The sequence below is a fragment of the Rattus rattus genome, chromosome 5 (assembly GCF_011064425.1).
Source record: "Rattus rattus isolate New Zealand chromosome 5, Rrattus_CSIRO_v1, whole genome shotgun sequence".
In the NCBI taxonomy this organism is placed as follows: Eukaryota; Metazoa; Chordata; class Mammalia; order Rodentia; family Muridae; genus Rattus; species Rattus rattus.
This window is the reverse complement of record NC_046158.1, coordinates 43,930,705-43,955,050: the sequence shown is the minus strand read 5'-3', so window position 1 is coordinate 43,955,050 and position 24,346 is coordinate 43,930,705. Positions and strand designations below refer to the sequence as shown.

The 24,346-nt window shown below is 36.6% G+C and overlaps 1 protein-coding gene across 1 annotated transcript in view; it reads left to right on the top strand.

Annotated features, from left to right (window-relative positions):
* The window catches only part of Scn9a (sodium voltage-gated channel alpha subunit 9), an 80,721-nt gene that overhangs the window by 34,867 nt on the left and 21,508 nt on the right, over positions 1-24,346 (top strand). Inside the window, 3 exon segments of the mRNA XM_032903419.1 lie at positions 2,938-3,414; positions 14,385-14,502; positions 22,789-22,943. Of these exon segments, the coding sequence (XP_032759310.1) occupies positions 2,938-3,414; positions 14,385-14,502; positions 22,789-22,943 (750 nt within the window).

The window sequence follows — 24,346 nt, the reverse complement described above, 5'->3', positions numbered from 1 at the left end:
TCCGTAGAGTACATTATACAATAATAATTCTACATCCTTGTGGCATAAAGAAAACATGAATTGCCATTCTGCAATTCTTTATCCCCCTCCTGTAGTGATGATACATTTTCTAATGTGATATAGGTTAACAAATCCTTCCAATATGCAAAAATACACATGGTTTTCTTTTGGCCTCAAACTCATGATCCTCCTGTCTCAGCCTCCTGGGAGATGAGATTACAATAATGCAATGCTGTGTTTACCTAAATACTTAAGTTTTGCACATTGCTAGCAGACCTTTATCATCTCTATTTTATGTCAAAGCTTTGTAAGTTAAAGCCTACAAAATGAAGTGATGTGGCCCTTGTCTTCTATAAGCTAGTGATGTGTCAGTAGCAAGAAAAATGATGTGGAAAAATTACCAGGCAAGCAAGTGATGGATATAGTTAGATATATAGTGAAGGATATATCAAAGAAAATGCTCTTCTCATAGTAAAAATGAAGTTCTAGACAGATACTCTTGGAAAGTTTTGAAGCAAGCCTTTGAAGAAACACAATGCAATATTTAGGAATGAGAACAAATCTAAGAGGAATATTTTTCTTTGAGAAGAAAAGTAGATTGGTAGTAAAGCATAAGTGAACGTTAAGTCTACATGGAACTAGCAATAAATAACTCACATTTCAGTCACAAAGTATTGATCCAATATAGTAAACAAGAACAGAAGTTTGGCTCTTTTTCCTGGTGCCTTCTTCCCAGACACCAGCTGTCAGAAACTCATTAAAGTGGGCAACGAATGCAGACTTCATGCTTTCTATAAGAAGTGTATGGACACAGAAGTATCTGTTGGTACTCCTGGTGAAGAGCGAAAGGGTTATGTGATCCAACTCAGTGATGGGAAGGACAAACAAGGCTTTTACAAGATGTCAGGTGGCTTGACCTGCTGTTGAGGAAGGAACATTCTATTTTATAGACCCAGGAGAACTGGAAAGAGAAAGTACAAGCCTGTTCTTAGATACATTATAAATGACAGTGAGTGTTCTCAGTTTGGTTATTGTTAAAGAAGAGGAAGAAAGAGGAGAAGGAAGAGGAGGAGGAGGAAGAGGAGGAAGAGGAGGAGGAAGAGGAGGAAGAGGAGGAGGAAGAGGAGGAGGAAGAGGAGGAGGAGGAAGAGGAGGAGGAAGAGGAGGAAGAGGAGGAGGAGGAAGAGCAACACAATCCTAAACTAAAAGATACTATGATTCGATCCCAAAAAAGCTAGCAGAATTGAGAAGATTTTTAATCTGTCTCTGTCTCTGTCTCTGTCTCTGTCTCTGTCTCTGTCTCTGTCTCTGTCTCTCTCTCTCTCTCTCTCTCTCTCTCTCTCTCTCTCTCTCCCTCTCTCCCAAAAATAATGCCCATCAACATATTGTCAGCATAAAGCCCTGAACAAAGAGGGTGAGACAAGAACACCCAAGATTCAATGATTTGTTACTGCATATGACCTGAACACAAGCACCAATACATTGCTCTGGAAAAATTACACTAAGAAAAATAAGGAAGAGGCCATGTACTATGCTAAATTTTTGGTCAAAATAATGAAGGAAGCCAAAGCAAAATGTCAGAAACAGATTACCAAGAGACATAGGCTGTCCTGTCCTCTTTGAGAGCTTCTACTTCTGAGTCCAGTCAAAAGCAAGTCTGTCAGATTAGTTCTTTAAGTAGCAAGGAACTATAATCAATATAAGCTTAACATGGGAGAAGTATAAAAATATGTTTTTGAGGAGGACCTTCACATTAAAGGTTTATAGTTTACTGATCTAATGTTTTCAAATTTTCTCATGGGGCTAGAGATACGGAAAGTGGATAAGAAAGCAGTCAGTGTAAGGAAAGAACCCTATTTCAGTTCCCAGAGCCATTTTAAAAGCAGAGACATATGTGCCTGCAAGTCTGGTATTAGAGGTAGAGATAGGAGGGTCATTTTGGCTTGCTGGCTGTCAATCTGTCACCAATTCAGAGTTGGTGAGAGATGCTGACCAATAGATCAAATATGAAAGTGCTAGAGGAGAACAGCATACCATCTCTGCTCTCTGCATTCATACACAGACACAAACACAGGAACGCACACACACACATACACACACACACTCGAGAAAGAAAACTCATGTTTACTCCTTATGTCAGTTTATTTCCAGTTATTGAAATCAGTAAAACCACAAGCTTTAGAAGATTTTAGTCCATTCTACTTTGTGGTAAGACAATGATGAAAACTGTTCTCTTCAAATTGGACTTCATAAATCAATTGTTTTCATAAGCACTTACTTTCCTTTCTAATGTGTTAGAAGAAGTTATATGAAATTGACTTTGTTTTCACTTTTCATATCATATATATATATATATATATATATATATATATATATATATGACCTTGCTTCAAGGATACAAATTTCCCTGACATCCTTGACCACTTCTTTCCAGGACTTAATGATATACAATAAAGGCAACTAATCCATTTTATTGTCTTGCACAACTTGTGTTCAATGTGCTTCAACCATGACTGGAATGGTCAGCACAATGACAATAGTATAATTTTCTTGTACTCTTTGTTTTCCATGAAAGTAAGGCAGTAAGTATGGTTGAGTTAAAATAACCTTTTAAGAGCCTGTAAAGGGAATTTGACTGGCTCACTTTAGAGAGCAACAATAGAGTGACCAATGGCGTGATGACAGTGGTGTGGGACGATTCTCTGATCCGCAGGGCAACTCCTCATGAGTATTGCTTGCCCTCTGCTGCCCAAGTCTTCATGTCTATAAGTGGGGAGAGTATTGAGACCACTCTGATCTGTTTTTACCAGTTCAAGAAAAAGAGCTTTTTGTCTTTTTGTCTTTGTGGGTTTGTATCTTGACCTATAAGTCTGAAAAATACGTTTCTTTGTATTCTCCATGTCCCCGTTCTCCCCCCTCCCACCCACCCTGATGTAGGTCCTGAACCTGTTTCTGGCGCTTTTGCTGAGTTCCTTTAGTTCTGACAATCTTACAGCAATTGAGGAAGACACCGATGCAAACAACCTCCAGATCGCAGTGGCCAGAATTAAGAGGGGAATCAATTACGTGAAACAGACCCTGCGTGAATTCATTCTAAAATCATTTTCCAAAAAGCCAAAGGGCTCCAAGGACACAAAACGAACAGTGGATCCCAACAAGAAGAAAGAAAACTATATCTCAAACCGTACCCTTGCGGAGATGAGCAAGGATCACAATTTTCTCAAAGAAAAGGATAGGATCAGTGGTTATGGCAGCAGTCTAGACAAAAGCTTTATGGATGAAAATGATTACCAGTCCTTTATCCATAATCCCAGCCTCACGGTGACAGTGCCAATTGCACCTGGGGAGTCTGATTTGGAGATTATGAACACAGAAGAGCTTAGCAGTGACTCAGACAGTGACTACAGCAAAGAGGTAAGGTCACTCTGCTTGTATTGTTGCCCTAGTAACCTGGAGATGAACCAACATTTGAGAGGGCTGGTATCTCAGAAGGGAGAGATTGTGGGTTTCATTTCAGACACCTTGCTGACTGTTCAGATAAGGTTTTCTTGCTGGTTCCTAATAATTTGTGTAACCCCGCATAGACAATAGGATTTTCCCACACTCCTTCTCTTTCTTGTCGCCAGTGCTGCAATTAGACAGACTTCGTCTCCCTCCTGTTAAGTTCCCTTGTCATCTCCACCATCCTGACCTTTGCAGTCACTCCCTGCCAATTCCAACTAGTCCTTCCACCCCCATTTTTCATCTGCACCATGCATTAAAGCTAATTTCACTTCATTTCATTCCTAATCAAGTGCTTCCCAAGACAGAGTCACGCATGGCTTCCAGCGTCTCTGGAAGTGTGCACTCCATGTAAAGCTTCACACTAGAGACCCCAACCCATTTGACCACTGGTGCTTCCTCCTGCCTTCCTGCATATCCGTCACTAACATCAGTAACTTTCCTTCTATGCCACGAACACTTCCTACCTTGCTTGCGATTTTCTTCTGTGGACAAATCTTGAATAAATCTTTTAAAATTTGAATTGGATATCCTTCTCTAAAGTCATTAGTACCTAAATCACACCTTAGGAGATTGTATGCAAAGTTCTCCAAACACCTAACTTGTTGAGTCCTTCCCAATCTCTGCTCCAATTGACAGAAAATCATCTAATTTTTAGGCCTACATGATTTCATTCCCCTCTCAATTTATTATTTAGATTTAATTTTAATTTTATGGGCAACTTTGGGGTACATTAAATGGTATTATGAGCTCAGGATAGAAACTCTAAAAACACATTTGTGTTTTCTCACCTCAGTCTATGTATGTCTAAGCAAAACAATGTCTGCACTGAGCTATATTTAATTTCTGTCAAATATAATAACCTTAATGCATCATTAATTATTACTTAGAAATGATTCTCTATGATATTTTTATAATTTTCTAATTATATTCATACTAGAAATTGTTGGTTACATTTATCAAGTATCATTGATCTGTTTAAACTTATTAAAACTTGCCATCCATGAATTTATAGTCAATATATCAGAAAGGTTACATGACATAATAATGGGCAATTCAGTCATATGTGTGTGTGTGTGTGTGATGATAATCATTTATTGAGTGAATAAATGATTAAATAAATATTATGAATGTATATCACTAAGTAAAAAAATCCTACCTGGTAACTAATTCAGGGAGAAACTCCTTTCTATATTTTAAAATCTTTCATATGAAAAATTTTACAAATATCTGCTTGCAGAAAACCCAACTCAATAAATGGAACATTAGTAGCATGTCTCTGAGTTTAGCCTCAGATGGAAAAGAAAATTAACTCAATGACCCATGTTTTCTCTTGAAGAGAAGGAAAGTTATGACGTTTCAATTGCTGGGAACACAATTACTCTCTAAAGGAAGCCTAAAAACCTGGTTGTCAAAGAAATTTACAAGACAGGAAAGTCAAGCAAAGCCAATTGAACTTGCTTACTAACATCCAGGGGGATTCATTAACCCACAGTTTTAACCTCATCTTAACCAGTTGTCAAAGATGATTCTAGATAAAGACACATTCAAAGGTGCCAGGTTACTAAACATGGTTTTATTTTTTTCAGGAGAGGGGCAGATACATTTCATGTAAATGTATTAGACTCAGAAAGATAGATGTATAATTAAAATATACAAAAAGCAGATAAATTTTAGGAATTAGGCAATTAATTGACTATACTTTGGGACATCCAGACATCCAAGTGAAGCTAAGGAAATACAGGTTATTTGTGTAAATCATTGGAGACATTCATACAGAGACAGCTAGGAATGATCTGATGGAGAATGTTCTCTGGAAATACCTAACAGCTACAAGACGTGAGAAATACCACAGTATTAGAGGGCATGTTAAGATGCCGCATTTGCAACACTATCTTGCCTGCTCCTACAGAATCCCTGGTGCTAATATAGTTGTTGGAGTAGTCTTAACTTAAAGCAAGGAGGTCTGGCCAGTTCCTGACTCTTAACAGCATACAGACCCCACTCTGCCTTCCAGGAGAGGGGACATAACACTGAACAAAGCAGTTCACTTCTGAACAGCCATTCATACAGAGGAATTCATCCTTTTACAGCAGGATCATTGTGCACGGCTCTCCAAAAAGGGGGATCTGAACATCGTTCCACAACATCTATACTACTCCAGCACCCATAAAAAAGAGTCATGTGATCTCCTATAAACCTGAAAGGTAGATGGAGAGAGGAGGGGCAGAGGCAGAGGCAGAGGGAAAGAAAATGCATATACTAATCAATCTGGTTCATCTGGTGCACATTCCTCTTCACCATAGGCAGTAGATGATGTCTATACGTACTGATAACTGAGACACTAAAAGACTAATAAAGTATGCTTGTTGTAAATGTTTCTGGAAGTTTTTCAGTTTGGGTGCCAAATCTATACCACAGTCCTATATGTATAGAAAGGCAAGACAGTAAGTAGAAATGAAAATGGCCTTATGCCAATCCTCTGCAACAGTGATATTTAGGATCAAATATTCTGTTTCAATGAGATTTGGCATTTGTGGTTCACTGGGAGTCTAACAGGGAACTCTAATTTCAAGTGAATCCTAAAATCTGATTTACTAGCTTAGACTGCACCTCCAAAATCATTCTTAAACATTATATTTCACAGGCTAAAACTTGTTTGTTTGTAACAGCCTTATTTCTGGATTTGTTGAACTGATATTTAATTGTTAGATACATTTTTCTCAAGATAACGTAACTGTTTCTTTTCCATTCATTTAAATTGTCAGTGTACACTACTAATAACATAATGTACACTAAGATTATACATTTGAATAAAGGCCAATCATCTGTTTTAATAACTTGCCTGTAAATTATTAGTAACTATGGCAAACTCCTTTCGACCAAAGTCGGCCCTTTGTGGTCCTTACCTGGTACACTGAGCACTGTTGGCGTAACCCTGGGCTTCTTATCCCAATATTTTTGGGATGCCAGTGAGATAGGCATGTAACTCAGGGGCACCCCTGAGGTCCGGGACATCGGCTCCACACCTTTTTCATGTCTTCATGAAGATTTGCATTATTACAACAAAGCATAAAACAAATTTGGCAAAGTAGCATTTTCCTCTAACAGACAGAAAGTGGATACAACTGGAGAGCAAGTATTTCCATTTTCATGTTTTATTACACAAAAATATGAGTTTACTAAGACAATAAGAGTTAAATTTATCTTTCTGAATTAGAATGATACATGAAATGAGAAGATAGGACGTTGAAAGATAGGAATTGCAAATATTCAACAGTTTTTCTATCACGGTATTCAGTTTCACATATTTCAGTATAGCATAAAGGAAAAAGAAAATGCGCTGGGGGTAACCTTTACTCTACAAGTACTGTATTCATTTTAATTGCCTAAACATTATGCAACTAACTATAATCATTTCATCCATTTCTTCCACCCCTGTACAACAGAGAGCATAGATTCGTCTTTTTTATATGTGCCCAGCATTAAGACAGGTATATTGTTTCCTTTCATAAATTATACTCCTTCACTATTTTGATCTTTTTAAATATTTGATTTCCTAGGTGACACTAGATGTTCATGTACTTTAAAGGTAAATATGAAGTAGTAATTGATGAAAATAGTGAAATACTTTTAACCTGACAGTTTACAAGTTAGGTAAATATGCAAACCATTGCAACCCAGGCAAGGTAAGCACATTCTGGAGCAGGATTCTAACGTGTCCCACTGGAGGCCTCCAAAATTAGTAATGCCTACCGTAAGGCCGAAAGAGGTAGACCGTGAGTCGAACTCTGACACACAGAGGTAAATTTCCTGGCTGTGTGTGCCACAGAAGGAAATCGCAGGCAAACCACCAAGGCTCCATATCTCTTACCCAATTTCACTCATTCGTCCCTCCGCTTGTTTCCTACTCAGTATATAAGTCTGAAAGCCATCACCTCTGAAGAAGGGCTGATAAGAAATTCATTCATTTTACTGGTTCGATAAAGTGTTACTTGAATGGGTACAATCATCAGAGTTATTTTACATCCATTTACTTTAATTTTTTCTTTGTGGTTAAGTCTGTTTCAAAGTCTTTGTTTTTTCCCCTTATCCTGTCATTATAGGGCAGTTTATATTTTCACTTAGTACTGAATTTTATAAAGTATCATCTCCACCAGAAATGCTCTTGACCGTCCAAGTTTCATTCTTTGTTCATTTATATTTGGGGAAGCAGCTCTTTGAACCTGCTTTCCATGCATAAGTTCCCTAAAATCATTCACTCCTCTGAGAATTCTACGTGGAGCATTTCTGTTGCTTAGACTGGATCCAAAATCTTAGAAAACCCTTTCTATTTTTATTGGGCAATGAAACATTGGTCTGGAATATCTAAATAATAATTCTGCATTCTTTATGCTTTGAAAAATTTGGAAGTGTTGCTTTCCTGCTGTGATGTTTAAACTCTTGAATTTAATTAAACATGACAACTGAATGAAAATTGAGAAATACTTATGAATATTTCTCTCAACTTATATACTATTGCTCTCGCCCAGCCCACACTGCTTTATAACATATTTTTAAATATTGATTGTATTGTAGGATAAATATTAAAATTGCTTAGTACATTACAGTGTATATGTTTACTTGCAGAAAAATGATATTATAAAACTAGATAATTATTTTTAAGTCTACGTGAATGACATTTTATTTTTAATGTGTTCTATATATATTAGCTAATATTAAATACATAGCATGTATTTCAGACAGATACTTAGTTCCTATTTGCAGGTAGAAGACCTTGCAGACTCTGAGTCTCAGTTGACTGACTTTCTCAGCTTCAGAACCTAACCTTGTCACCTCTGCAGGGGTAAACACAGTGGAACGCCCCCAGGATACAGCTCTGTGCTGTAACTACTCAGAGACACATGTGACCACTTTTACACAGGTTACCTAAAATATCATACATATATGATTTTTTTTCCTTCGGTGTCTTGCATGCTGTTCAACTACAAAATCTCTCTGCCTGATCCATTTGCAAGAAAGTAGAAAAAAATACAATTGTTCCATTAATGAATCGACTTCACAGCATGTCACTGGGGTTAGTCCATCATTTTTTGTGATTTTCTTGATTACTCTCTTCGTATAGCTTTCATGTTCTGAACTGATTTCAAATGCATGACCTATAGAATGTTACCGAATGGATTATAAAAGTGAGATACAGTAGAAAATACTTCGAAATCATATTTCAAATAAAAACCACCTTTTGTTTTAACAATTTAATCCAGCCTAAATTTAGTGGGAGGAATATTTTAGATATAAATGTTAAAATCATAGTGGGAGAGGATCATCCCATTTCTAACTTCGATTTCACAGAGAAGAAAATTAAGACTCACCATTGGCTACTTTCATACATACCTAGGAAAAATAGGAGCAGAGCCAATGTACCCAACTTCCAAGTCTAGATTTTGAATAATTTCGAAATGACTTAGCAACGATAGCACTTTATTTTTATAAGCAATTCAAAAGCTCAGACATGTGTGTTCATATTAAATGTCATCAAGTTAATGTTAATAAGCTATGCCTACCAATGAGAAATGTATTTGAAATGTTTCATTTAATCCCAGAAGTGAGATCTCTCATGGTTTCTATTCTACACAGAATTCCCTATCCTTCTAGTGTGCAGTGACAATAAGTGACCCACTTAGCTTTATTTCATGACGCTGAAGACACTTGTGCTAACATTATGAACAAGAATGTAGGCTGCTTTACCTAACACTTGTAAAAACATGGACTAAAACTCTTTCTCTGATATCAAGTAATGTCCATTAATTGTAGTATAATCTTTGAAGGACTGAGTGAGGAACCCATCCTAAGACTCTTGCCTTATTTTATAATCCAGTTCATAGTTTGACTTTCTCTGTCACTGTTGAAATGTTTGTACTATTTGTTGTCCATTGTGCAATGAGGAAAGCAAAGTGTTGTGCTGAAATGGTCATGCCCCATGGACAACGACAGGAAGGAAAAAGAAAAACAACAACAAAAACAAAAAAAAAAAAAAAAACCCTGGTGTTTCAGTGTTCTCTGTGCACAGGAAGCTATTGTTAACAATTTGAAAAAAGAACTTTCCGTTTTTAGTTGCTAGTAGTTTGAACTCAATGATTTTTCACAATGTAATAAGTAGCCTTCAAGTGAATCATGAATCAAAATAAACCTATATCAATATCCCTTATATAAATACATTAGATCATACAATATTACAGAACTTTATATATATATATATGCTTATATGTAGTTGCATGCATTTATGTGTACATAATATATGCACATAACTATATGTGATATATACATGTATGGTTATATTGTGAATCATAAGTTTCTTGCCAAAATAGTGTTAGGAAAGACACAGTACATATCAAGAAATGATATTCCTGGGCCCGGAGAGGAGCTCAGGGTTTAAGAGTGCTGGCTCTCTATTCAGTTCCTCAACACATGTCAGGTTTCCCACCACTGCCGGTAACTCCTGCTTGAAGGATTCACTGCCCTCCTCTGGCTTCTGTAAGCACTGTGCCAACATCCTCAAACATAGACACACAGCAAGGTTTCAAATTCTGACAAAGTATAAACTGAGCCTCTCGGTTGTAAAGAGTGATCTAGAATGTGGTACTTTGATAGAAGCTGCCTGTACAAAGGTTAGAAGACATTTTCCACACATGAAAATTTTGTATTGTGCATTGAGCATTCAATATTATAACTTCACGTGTTGAGAAAACTGATAATTATTCAAGTCTTTGGAATTTCCCCCTCCTGATCTTGACTTAGGGGGCAATGACATTACAAACATACACAAATTAGTTTTTTTCTTTCTCATTTGTTTTGAATCTATGAATGATGTGAGGAAACTTGGGGCTTTGAATCTACACTTGGACACACGTGCTGTCTTCCTGTTTGCAGTGATTAAATCCTTGTTAACCGACTTGGAACTTTTCAGCAGGTTTTGGTTGTGATAACGTTTACTAAATTTTTGGAGTATTTCCTATCAATCACTACCCTGGTCATTTTATGATAGCACACAGAAACTTTGAAAAACCTTATTAGGGAATGCCCCTTCTGTTTTAGTTAGAATGGATATTAACAAACAACAACAAAAATTCTGCCTTCAAACTCATTACATTTCTAAATGTTACCTTTGTCTGTTCATGCTTTCAGCCAAGGTCTTACCACGTGACCATATCGGGTGTATGGAGTGTCTTTGATAGAGGATGCTTAGGAAATGAAGAATTCCCTAAAGTCATTGCTGTATTTTACATTTTCTTGTCAATGGCTAAGCTTGCCTCATTATTTTCAGCATCTGAGACTACATACTATGTTGACTGTGTGAGTTATTACCGCTAAGCATTAACACTCAGTACAGGCTGTTCCTGGTATGCTAACCAGTCCTCTGATAATAAAAATGAGGAAAATTAGAAAGGAAATAAAATAAAAACGCATCTGTACCCCATATTAGTAAACAAGCAGGAGTTTTAGTTGCTCATAATTAAAAGGTAAAGAAACATTTTACTGCAATTCAATAAATTGAAGGTGTTCTGAGCTAGTGCAAAGGACATGAACATGTAGACAGGAGGATGATTCTGTTGACTTTCCTACTGTTTGGGAGTGTCTACAGTATTTTTTAACTGATGGCAGCAACTTTTGGAAAAAAAAACATAATATTGAGAATTTCTTTGGTTATCGGATGACTCACAGTTCTGAACTCTGAGGGAGACAGAGAAATTATTTCAGTCACGATGATAGCACAGGTGATACTTCGCAGCTCATCCCCAGGCTTAAGGGCTGCAGTAACCTGAGGAATGACAGCCATGAGAGGCCTTAAAAGATGAAAAATGATGTATGTCCTTTGATCCTTTCTTCTGAACTTTACTACTTTACTCTGCATTATTTCCATGAAAATAAAAGAAATTGGATTGAAATATACTTACAGCCAAAGTCATAGTTCAAGGAAAGGAAGGCAGACTCCTGCACACCTCTTGTCTCAGTGTTAGCAAGGAGATATCTTGTTCTCTCCACTTATGAATTAAAAGTATCTTTGACTGCCAGCAAATAAATGATTGAGGAAGTATACCATTCGCACGATAATAAAGTAAAATGAAATATCTTAATATTAAATCACTAACATTATTCCATTCATTCTTCATATCTAACTACAAGGAAAACTCTAAAAAGTGATAAATACTATAAAATTTAATAATAAGATTATGGAAAATAAGGCAAGGTTGGGATGATCTAAATAATTTAAGTGTTTAAGGTTAGAGGTGTTTGCTGTACTCATTAAGTGAATATTCCTTCAAGATAAGACTTTTGTTCTAGCCATCATGTTTTGCACTAAGGTGTATTTTTGTATGACTCTGTGAAGTGTTAAACTTTACAAAAGCTGAATAGATTAGAAAACCCTCTAGTTCTAGACCACACACATTACACATATATGTATTTTATATGAAGTACATAATCAGTTACCATGTGAAGTTAAATATTGACCACAATAATTTGATTTGTTACCCAAATTAATTATAATTCATGCAGAGACCATAATTTTTATTACAGTGAACAATAACACTGTTTAGCGATTGCTTCTGAGTCAACCTCTAAATTTAATTGACAGAAAATCAGTATCTCTAAAAAGAGGTTTCAATAGAAAGAAACACTGTGTAAACTCTTATATGTTTTACTTGCTAATAATGCAACTTGGGATATATATTAATGCTATTTTATTGAAATTATTTTTTTCATATAATACAGTTAGTAACCTCAGGGCTGTGATGGTAATTATGCTGCCACTAGGCCATCAAAATTCTGCCAAAATCCAATTGAGAATAGTTTTAATTAAAAGTTGCCACCAGTTGAAGGGAAACAGTTCTGACTACACTATTGTTAATATTTTGACACAGTACAGGGAAGTGTTTTATATTCTTATCAATAACTCTTCCCACTCTTTGGTGTCCAAATGCAGGCCGTGGATTTCTATCACAGAGGTTGACGTCCTCTCCATAGAATTAACGGTCTAGTCTTTGGTTCCTTGGTGACAGTTCACTGCAGCTTTGAAGTAAAAACTAAGAGCATCAGATAATTGTAATATTTTATACATAGTGCAACAATTTTGTTTTGTAGAATTACCATGAGATAAACTATTAGTCATTTTAAGTGTCTTCTGAGAAGTACTATTTACATACTAGTGTTCATTTTGAAGCCTTGCCTCTTCCAAGATGTTCAACGTAATGTGGGATAAGTATTAATGATCTTTTTATTGAAGCTGTTGAAATTAATTTTATACACTCTAACCTAGTCTTGTTTTCCCCTCTCCCTACACCTCAGCAAGCCCAATATAATGCTACTAAATATGCTTTCACTAATTAATTAATATTTCTCTTTCTTTAAGGTATTTTAGATTAATTTAATCACTCTTTACAACCAACCTTTAAATGAAATTTTGTACTGATGCCCTTTAAAACTGATATTAATAACCAAAGCCTTTACCTGGTTAGAATAACACATCTACTGAGCAATTCATTAAATAAGGTGTCTCTAATTCTTCCCTCGGGTTCTAAAAAGGACTTAACCAATATTCACTCTGTATGACATTCCACTGCTGCCCTGACTGGTGGGCGATGTGTGAACAGGACAACCCTGCGTACTCAATTTAGGACTCGCAAAAAGAATGGCAAAATCCAACTTAAAAGCTAGTACTTTAGATTAAGCCTGTGCTAGTCATACAAATTTATTGTCAAAAGAATAATTGCAAATGAGTATTTTTCTTATCTTAGCACCTGCACTTGCTGAAAGTTTTCTCCCAAACCTAAGCTATAATCTTAGTAAGTGAGACACTGTCATGACAAGCAGCAGGTTTCCATAGTCACGGGTCACTTAGCAAATGAGGATGAGGAATGAACTCTCCGATTGGTGAGATGCTCTACGCTCTACAAACCAATATTAGGTGTTTGGCTGAGTCCTGCTACAGTGACTGTACGTACTGTATCTGAAATCGTCTGTGTATGTGTGTACACATGCAGACGTACCACTTGATCATAAAGTTCGCGAGGGGAACTCGTCTGCATTATGATCTGCAGAATGATCATAATGACGAGTTTGTTGCTCTCACGTGTGAACCTGCCATGTTTAATTCCATTGAAGTTTTGTTTCAGCACTTGCATGTGACGCTCCTTACGTAGCCATCCTTTTTTTTTCCTTGAAAATAATACTTTATGATCTCTTTTCTGCAGTAAAGTTTGAGATTAAAAAGGGCGATGTTGGTATGGCCTTTAACATTTGGAGGGCAATACAAGTTCGTGTTTAATCTTCGTCTTGGTTAAAGACTTTCTATCTATAGCATCCTGCTATCTATTCTGGTCTGAAGTAAATGGAACCTATTTGGATGTCATTGTGTTTTGTTTTAGCTCCCAGCTACTTAAAATCTTTTTCCGGTAACTATCAGCTCTGTTTTTAGTCATGCAGCATTGGCAACTTGACATATTAGTGTTCCCCAGAGGTCAGTTATCCCCAAAGAATGACTGCTCATAAGTCAGTGTTAAACATGAGATAACAATAAGTGCAGCCAATAATTTCCCAAATTATAGTTAACATAAAATGCTTCCTCTTGGAAGCTTTGTCCGAATGTTTAATTGGTAGCATTATGAAATAAATTATTTTTTTGCAGGATGTGTAGATAGAAAGGTCAATTATAGATGGACCGTAGGGCAACTTGACCTCAACATGTGTTTCTATGTTTTTATGGCCATCGTACTGTTAAACATCTCTCATGACATTTTGCATGACTGGTCTCTAAATGAAGTTTGAATGTCATCCTAGCATTCACTAAATAGCCTGTGTGGTGGTGGTGGTGAATTTCTTTTTAGAGACGGAACCGATCAAGCTCTTCTGAGTGCAGCACCGTTGACAACCCTCTGCCAGGAGAAGAGGAGGCTGAAGCAGAGCCCGTAAACGCAGATGAGCCTGAAGCCTGCTTTACAGATGGTAAGGACCAACCTGAAGCGCTCCCATTCACTAGTGTTTTCAGTTTTGTCTTAGTACGTGTTATCCGGGAACTATTTTTTCACAGGGAATTTCCCGCTCTTCCGAGCCTGGCTCTCTATCTAAGTGCCTCCATATGTCTGACATCTGTTAACAATAACTTCCAATGTCAGTGTATCTTACTGTAGAACTCTTTACCCGTATAGGATCTTGATACTGCTCACTTTGGAGCCTTAACTCGTATTACTAGGTGTGCTAGGTTTCTGTTGCTGTGTTGAAACACAAACAGCAAACCTAAACCAAGGGAGGGAATAGTTCAGCTTAAAATTCCATAGCATACTCCACCAACGGGAGAAGTCAGGGTGAGAACAGAGAGGTCAGTGGCCAGGAGCTGATGCAGAGGCCATGGAGGAGTGCTGCTCAGTGGCTCGTTCCCCATGACTTGATCAGCTTCTTTTCTTGTAGAACCTAGGGCTACCAGCCAGGAAAGGCACCACCCACAGTGGGCTGGGCCGTCTCACATCAATCACTAAGGAAATGCTCCACAAGCACACCTACAGCTTGGTCTTGGAGAGGCATTTTTCTCAGTTGATGTTCTCGACGACTCTAGCTTGTGTCAAGGTCATAAAAGCTAGCCAAGACCCTAGGATACAATATAATGGGTAGATCTTACTAGGATCTTTTCTTTCTTTTAAATATTAGAATGATTCATTAAGACTTGGTAAATACTTTGATATGGTTGACTGCTGTGTCTCAAAATTCATCCCTGCCCTACATTCATAGGACACAGAGCATGTTTCTGATACTCTTCTACTTCTTTAAGAGTTGTAAAGTCTTTTCTTATTTCTTTCAATGACCATGTTATGTGCATCCCATAAGTAATGCCATACTAAAATAGCACGCTTAAAGTCAGAGATGTTTGAACCAAGACTATGGCTTGAATGAGCATTTTTTACTATTATCTCTGGTAATATCAGGGATAACAATACATATCAATATATGTATTCTTGGCCTCAATTTTGAAAAATAAATCTGCTTAACGAGAGTCTTCTGGTCATATCAGATATTGCTTAAAAGATATCAAGTATATATACATATATATACATTTATATATGTATATATGTGTGTGTGTGAATACTACTTAACTCTAAAGAAAAATTTTAAAATAAAGTTTAAAATTTGCAGAAAATGCAATATTAAATTATCCAATTGAAGAATGAAAAGAAAACAACTGCTCATTCTCTAGCATATACAAACTCTAGCCAATGATGTATGGATGCATGTAAAGAGATGAGTTTGTGGAGACAATATAGCATGAATACAGAGGACAAGAAGAACTAAGTGTAAAGTGACGAGAAGGGTTGGATGCAGGTAACGAACACAGGAAAGAGGATGCAAAACCAGAAGTTTTCCTAGTTGGAATTCTGCCATGATTTTCTTTTGGTTTGATGGTGAATAAGACATAAAATATATTCAATAGTGGAAGTATAAATGTGAAGAGAGGCTCCATAGCCTCCTCTCTGAGCACCCATTCTAACGGTACGGAACATGAGTTGGACAGATTTTGAGTCTGTTTAATTTTGATGGTTTATGCCGTTATTTCCTTGAAATATTTTTACTAATAAAGTTTTAAAATATAATAGATGCATGTGTGAAAGTTGTTGGTTCCTTCCTTAGATATCTATATCTTCTTCCAGTTTTTAACTCATTTTATAACATCATGTTCCTACCAGTAAATTACTTTGAAGCCTTAACCTATTTCCATCTCTAGTTCATAGAAACCCAGATGTAGTTCCCAAATCTGAGGGGGATTCTAAGGCATGCTAAACTTTGGGGATTTCTAGAGCAATAGAATCAGAACCAGAAATTTCTTACGTTTATATGGAAATCCTGCTACATTTTAGGCTGTCTGTTTACTCTTTTTCCTGTTTTTCTTTTACTGAAATTTTTTTCATACAATATAATTTGATTACAATTGACCATTTACTTATAACAAGAAGCCTTTTTTGCACTGTCTGCTCCCCTAAGCTTCAATAGTATTCTTGGAATTTGCTAGAGATTGCACTCAAATTAAAACAAAAAAAAAATTGAATAGTGTTTTAGGAAAGTATGTGACGCTATCTAAGTAAGTCTTATACCACCGGAGGAAAACCAAACACTGTGGGCCAGGCAACAGTGTGGTCTAATAATATAAGGTGCACACTTTGATTCTGGTAGATATGAGTTTGAATCAACTAGTCCTTAATTGCTGCCGCTAAGAGGTAGCAATTTTTTTTAATTTAAATTATTTTATTTATTTACACTCCAATTGTTGCCTACTCCCGTTGGTTTCCCCTCCCATACTTCCTCATGCCACTCCTCCTCCCCATTGCCTCCAAGATGGTGCTCCTCCACACTCCAGGCCTCCCCCCTCCCTGGGGCCTCAAGTCTCTCAAGGATTAAGAACATCTTCTCTCACTGAGGTCAAACCAGGCAAACCTCTGCTGTATTTGTGCCAGGGATCTTGAACCAGCAGGTGTATGCTCCTGGTTGGTGGCTCAGTTTCTGGGAGTTCCCTGGGGTCTGAGTTAGTTGACACTGCTGGTCTTCCTATGTGGTCTCCCTCCCTTTCGCCTTCTTCAATCCTTCTCCTAATTCAACCATAGGGGTGCCCTACTTCAGTCCACTGGTCGGGCGTATCTGCCTCTGTCTCCATCAGTTGCTGGTAGGGCCTCACAAAGTACAGCCATGCCAGGCTGAGGGAGCATGTGTTTAAAACCTGAAATTTTTAATGTAAAACAAAGTAGCATTAACGTGCCTTTCATGTAAATTGTGAAGTTCTAAAATGACATCATGCTTATGGATTAGTTAGCATGATTGTTGTCTTGGTTGTTTTTCTTTCACTTTTCTAAATGATTTCAAGTATTTTAACAATCCTTCATGGAAACTATGCCAATACCCATGCTTCTGACTCAGTCTACTCTTTGGATTACCTACACCAATGTTCCTTTTATGAATCACTGACTTGCTTTCAGGCGCTACAATCTTTTTTAAGAAGGCTCCTGAGATACTCTGACATTAGCAAAATGGCTGGAAAATAAAGATATCTAGACTACAATGATATTTTGATTTTCTTTAGATATACATCAAATTTCTTTTATATGAGAAGCAAAGGAACATTACAATTTGTCTATATATTTTGCGCTTATAGGAATTAGAGCCATGGAATTCTCTTAAGAAAGGATAGGTGAATATTACTTAATCCATTCATTCTGTCAGACAGGTGGAAGATGCCTTCAATCCCAGTAATTGGGAGACAAAACATCATGGAGAATACTTTTGTGCTTACTCTGAAACTATTAATAATTTCTAAATTCAGACCCATTGTAGAAATAATGTAATGGAACCACATTTTCTCTGTAACTGGGTTTGGACCGGTGAAAGTTGACTGAGAGAAGATATATACATATCTAAGTCATATCGTGGAATGTGTTCCACTAGAGGCTCTACACTGCTGCCAGGACCTGATTTGGTCTGAAGCTCAGTGTAATAAACAGGGAAACTAATTTGCTCAGCCTCTGAACCACTTATTCAATCAATAAACAATTAGTCAATGTCTGCTGTACATCACTGCTTCTTCTTAGCACTGCAGTATGATAGAGTTGGGTACAACAATGCCCTCTATATAACTAATCATCATATAGATGAATCCAAAGGGAAAAGTGAATATTAAGAAAGGGCTAGGGACCTGTCCCATAAATAACATGGCTCCTGAAGGCCTTTGATCAAGACTGGAATGAGATTAAATGGGCTATGCAAATAAATGAAGAATCAGTATTTTTTGATGGGTCAACAGAAGCACTTCTCTGTGGTGAAATACATCTAACATTTGAAGAAACTCTAGGCACCAGTATACTGAAAAGACTGACAGAAAATGAATGTAAGAGCTCTCAGAGATAACAAGAATCTAATTACAAAGTCTTACAGCTTCTCAAGAGAGCATCTTGATAGAGTCTTGATGATTTCTTGGGGTTTCCTGTGGAAATTCAGATGAGGGAGTTAATAGGGCCTTAGCCTAATGTACTAGAGTTGGGGATGGTGGGACTGAAATTCTTACTACTTTTATGGTAAGTTGAAAGGCCTTGTTGATGACTGGGAATGAGGTGTTATAAGAGGGTTTGAAAAATACGAACTCAAAAACAGGAAACATACTGATTCCACCTGAAAATTTAAGAAGCATATGTTCCCAGAAAGCAAAATAGAGAACGTGCCAACTTCCACTGGAAATCAACTCTTACAAATCCAAGAGGAATCTGCAAAACCTAAGGTAGAACCGATGATAGTTCAGAGTAGCACATGACCCACAGGGAATACTCAATTAAGAAGGTCAATAGAAAAATCAAAAGAACATAAAGTTAAACGAGAGTGGTACTTTATATAGGTGATTTTTTTTACTGTCCTTTGCCATAAAGCCCTTGATTCTTCTGTTTCTTGCTGTTGCATTGCTGACAAGTTTTATCAACTGCTGTCTGTCTTCCTTTTGCTTCACTTTCTCCTCTCTCAGCCACATCTTTCCTTAATTCTCATTGTGGCTTTGTATTTCAGAAATCCCCATCCCTTCCATAGGTCGCATGGTGTGTTCTGCATTGTCCTTCATGTCTCAGAAATGAACTAATTATGAGTATGACAAACCAATTAATTATGGGCATGACATAATTATGGGTCTACTTATTTGTGTATTGTACCTTTTTAGGAATTATTTGGATAATAAATTTATGCCACCAGAATCTGAGTTAGAAAGGAACCTCTAACATTTTTGTTGTTGTTTAAATCATGGCTTTTCAGTTAAGTTTGTAGGCAGAGCCAGTTTATCTTCTCTTTAAAATATTCTGAGTTCATCAGTTCTTCCTATAAATAACTAATAACCAATTCTCACTTTAATAAAAGAATTAACAATTCCATTCAGTCTTTTCTTTATTTTGAAAGGATATTATGAACAAAACATTTGTTTTATATCATGTAAACACTTGTAGTATTAATAAGCTTATTTTCCCAATCAGTTTTATATGGATTAAATTGATTATGCTTTAGTGTTCTGGGGTGATCTGTCTTTTGGATAGGTTTCCTTTCTGTTGGGGATCATTGCTCTAACATGATGAAACCTAGCCTAGACTTTATGTAATGTATCACAAAAGCAAACTAATGATCCCACCCAAAAGACAAAGACCCAGCCCACCGGGACTCATTAGACTGTTTAGAGATATTGTTGTGTTTGCATTTAATTAATAGTCACTCTACAGAGAAGGTATGATAGCCTTGCTAACCAGCTAGGTTGGAAATCCCTGAGGATTGGCTTTTTGCATGAACAGCAGGCAGGTGACTGAGCACTCCTGCATCAGGTAAGAGAGGAATCCCCCATGGTATGATCCACCCAGGGGCAATGGTTATGAGGCGTTCGCTCAGACAAAACTTTCCTTACTTTCCTAATTACAATGCAGTTTGTTTTCCTTTCCATAGTCATAAAAAATGTGGTATTTTTTTCAATATTAAGATGAGCAAGATTGCATCTCACATAGCAAAATCTTGGCAAAAGTTAATTTCTCCTGCGACAATTCTCTTCTTAAAAGTAATCCTGGTTGTTTATTTTTCATCAATGTCACCATTTTAAGAGATTTTTAAAATTTGCAATGATGATCTTTCTGGTCCCTCGTGTTCACATTTCTCTTTGCCTATCCATCACGGCTCCTTTACTTGGCTTTCCATGAACACCGAATACCATTCCCACTCTGTCTCCTCCTTCCACTGGTCCCAGAGGTACCCGGTTCAATACACAGCAACTACTTGTCCAAGAGAAAAATCTATGTTTGCACACAGATTTTAGTATAAGAATTTCTGATACTAATGTGTATGAAATTAACAATTGTATGTAATTAATACATATATTATTATATGTAACTTCCTTGCCACAGACTCTACATATGCAACAGTGTCTTACAGAATGCTCTTGTTGAATTCTGCTAACTGCCTATAATTGCAGTTGATGAGTAAATACAATTCATGAGGATGAGCCAGTGTCTTCATTTATATTAGTTACTGAAGCAAACACTATTTCATCCTACATTAATGATTGAGCAGTTTTTAATAACCACATAATAAAGTAAGGAAAAAGCATTTCTCAATGGTTTCTGCTGTCTGTATATACTGCATAGACTTACTGTTTATCTACATCATTAACATTTCCTCCATCATTTTATTACACACACACATGCGCACGCACGCACACGCACGCACACACACGTAAAGTTCCCACAAATTTCCTATAATGGTTTTCACTACGTAAAGGCGTATGCCAGCCATGTTCACACCGTGGCTGTAACCTTGCTGAGTGTATGATACACACAAGCCAAATAGCATGATATGGTCCACCATTCAAAAGAAAAGCCAAAGTGCAGCCTCAAGAATATGATAGAGAATGATAATTAGGAAGTGATAGATTCTTACCACTGACTATGTAGAAAGTACTGAATTCTACATTTAGTTACCTTAATCTCTAATAATGGTGACATTTAACAACATACATTTTTAAAGTTTTTGACAGTTTCCCAGGGAGTTTTTATGAACCAGTGTGGTTCCAGCACACCACTTAATCCTGTCCTCTAGTGATATTGTCACAAAAGGTTCCCAATGTGATTTGTTCTTCAATATTTTGTGGGACATCATGAACTGGTCCTGAACTCTGGTATAATTATCATAATAACCTCTGCCTCACATTTTCCCTCTGATCTTCAGATTCAGACAGTGAACATTTATCATATATTGACATTTAGAAGTTTTATCAAAATCTCTAACTCATCACCTCTCAAGGCAGCTCATATGTTTATGACCTTCCCTCAGTCGCTAAATCCTGCTGATGATACAAGACGAATGTACTGAGTCTGCTGATGCCGTTGTTTCTCTTTCCCCTTGATGAGTATACCACATTAGAATTTTATATATTCTGTGGATTTGAACATACCAGCACCATATACTACTGAGGATATCTAGTGAAATTGCTTATAAAATCCCTTCCTTATAGACATCACTTACTCCTCAGTCTTGATCTATGTGATCTAATTCTTTGAGGTAAAATGAAATTGCTTCCTAATCTGTGCAAGTTGTCTTATCATGTCTCTCCCACTCTCCTCTAAGAACATCGCTTTCATAATTCTGACCTGTTTTAATTCCCACAAAGGACCTTCTTTGTTGCTCTTTTGCAATGGACCTCCTCCCAAACTCAGGCTTTTTCCAAAACAAAACTCTTTTTGCTACTAATAAATTGATTCATTTTAGGCTCTGTCTCTTCCAAGAAACCTCTTCCCAACTCTTTTTAATATAAGAAACCAGGTTATGCGGATTTCTGCTCATCCAAAATGACCTCTACATAGGCGTTATTTTAATTTCTTTATCCACTTATTTCATTAATATCTGTGCCTATTTAACCTAGATAAAGTCAAAAGCCAATTCTCTATGGAGATGAATCTAAGTAGAAAGACACACTAAAATACTTGGTGTAAAAATGAATGAATAAGCATAAACATTTTAAATAAAATTTCCCTCTGTTTTTCATAGCCAAATGATTTAAATATTAGAGTCCAATTCAAATCTTTCAAACTTAAAGCAGATTGCAATATATCCATTTGGATTCCAAAATAACATTTGCCTTTTTCTCTTAATTTTAACACTTCCCATTACTTTTTCCAACATTATTGAGAATACTGTTTCTCAAAATATTTTGTCTTGTGTTTGTGTTTATTCCATCTGATTCCATATATTACCAAGGATTTCATTGACCTGCTGATTCTCTTGCTTGGATGTCAGGTTCACCACCCCCATGTATGCAGTTCTGGAGACCAAATGTAGCTTCCTACTTGCTCTGCAAACACTGTACCAACTGAACCACACTTCCAGTTCCTCAAAAAAATTTTAAATTCAGGAGTAGAATTATGTCCAATTATATTATCTGTCAGTGAAGAAAGTTTTGAAACTAATTTTGCCTCAGTGTTACATTTATTCCATTTATTTGTTTCCTCATTAAATAATTTAAATGGTGTGGAAGAAATCAAGAAATTAGAAAATTGCACATGATAGTATACTGTGTTAGAAATAATGGATGGATACTAAAAGAATGCCATCAAAATTAGACAATGAAAGAAAGTCTTGCGGCATTGGGAAAAAGAAACTATGTAATGTGGGAGAAGGTTGTCCCTAAATGATGTGTTCTAAACTTTTACTCTCAGTGTCAAGATCTTCTACACATGTCCTTCTTGCCAGGTTGTGTGAGGAGATTTCCATGCTGCCAAGGTAATGTAGACTCTGGGAAAGGGAAAGTTTGGTGGACCATCAGGAAGACGTGCTACAGGATAGTTGAACACAGCTGGTTTGAAAGCTTCATCGTTCTCATGATCCTGCTCAGCAGCGGAGCTCTGGTAAGTGGGCTGATAACTGGATTCATAAAATAATATCTTTATACCCAAAAATGGGATGGGAAGTATGTCAGACTTTGCTGAAAATTAATCCTTAGGCTATCATAAATATGGTTCATTCTGATTTCTTTCTTAGCATTATTGTCATTTGTATATAAAAAAGCTACTGACAATATATATTTTACTGTTCAATCGTTGGGTTGCATGTACATTCGCATGCATGCGAGAATGCAAAAACCATTAACAGTTGCCAGAACCGAGCATCTGATTCATCGGAACTGGAGTTACAGATGATAGGGAGTCACCCACTGTGTGTGCTGTGAGCCAAATTCAGGTCTTCTTCTAGAGCATTATGTTCTTAACCTCTTTGTTATTTCTCCAGCTAGTGATCTTTGTGTGTTAATCTTGTAGTCTGACATGTTGTTTGAAGTGCTTATCAACTTTGAGGGTTTCGTAGTAGAGTCTGTTAAGATTAGTTAGCTATTGAATCAAAAATCATCTGTTAAGTCTGGATTCTTTGACCTCTTCTTTTCCTATTCGCATCTCTTTCTTCTGTCATAAGTAAAATGCTTACGGTAGCATTTCCAACTCTGCATTGTATGAAAATAAAAAAGAGTGGACTTATGGTTTTCCTGATTCTAGTAGTAGAAACCTAAATTCCCCTCCCTTTAGTATGATGGTAACAGTTTGTAAAATGCATATTATTTATCCTGAGGAGGAATGCTCCCTCCATCCCAATCCTCCATTACTTTTACCATGAAGGGATTTGGGATATTGTCCAAGATCTCTTTGTTTATTGAAGCTTTCGTGTGATCTATGTCTGAATTGATTTATATGATGAACCACATTTATTTATTTGCATAAATTGAACCAGTCTGCATCTGTGGAATGAAGCCAATTTGGTCATAATGAATGATTTTTGATATAATTTTGAATGCAATTTGAAAATAATTTACTGATAGTTTTTGAATTTATATTTATCATGGAGAAGGACTTGTAATTTCTCCTTCTGTGGTATTTTTGGGAACCCTGTATTCTGTGAGAAGAGTCAAGGCCCACAGAGTAATGCTTTTCTTAACAAGTCTAGTCTCTTAAAAATTAAAAATAGAATGTGTCTTCAGAATGGAAATCAGAGTCCTCCTAAAACTACCTATTAATAACTAATAAAGTCTCTCAACTTTATCTTATTCTAAGTCATAGATGACCAGTTATTTTAAAGAATATATTTAAAAGGATAATGTTTTAAATAAACTTTTGTTCAAAATGTCCAAAAAAGAGACTGACGTTTTGGAAGGATCCATCACAAATTAATTAAAAGAATCCCATTAGGAAAAGAAACAGGCTCACAATTGGTGTTTTCGCTCCAGGAGTTTCCAAGTAAGATAATGAAGATTTTGAAATTCCCG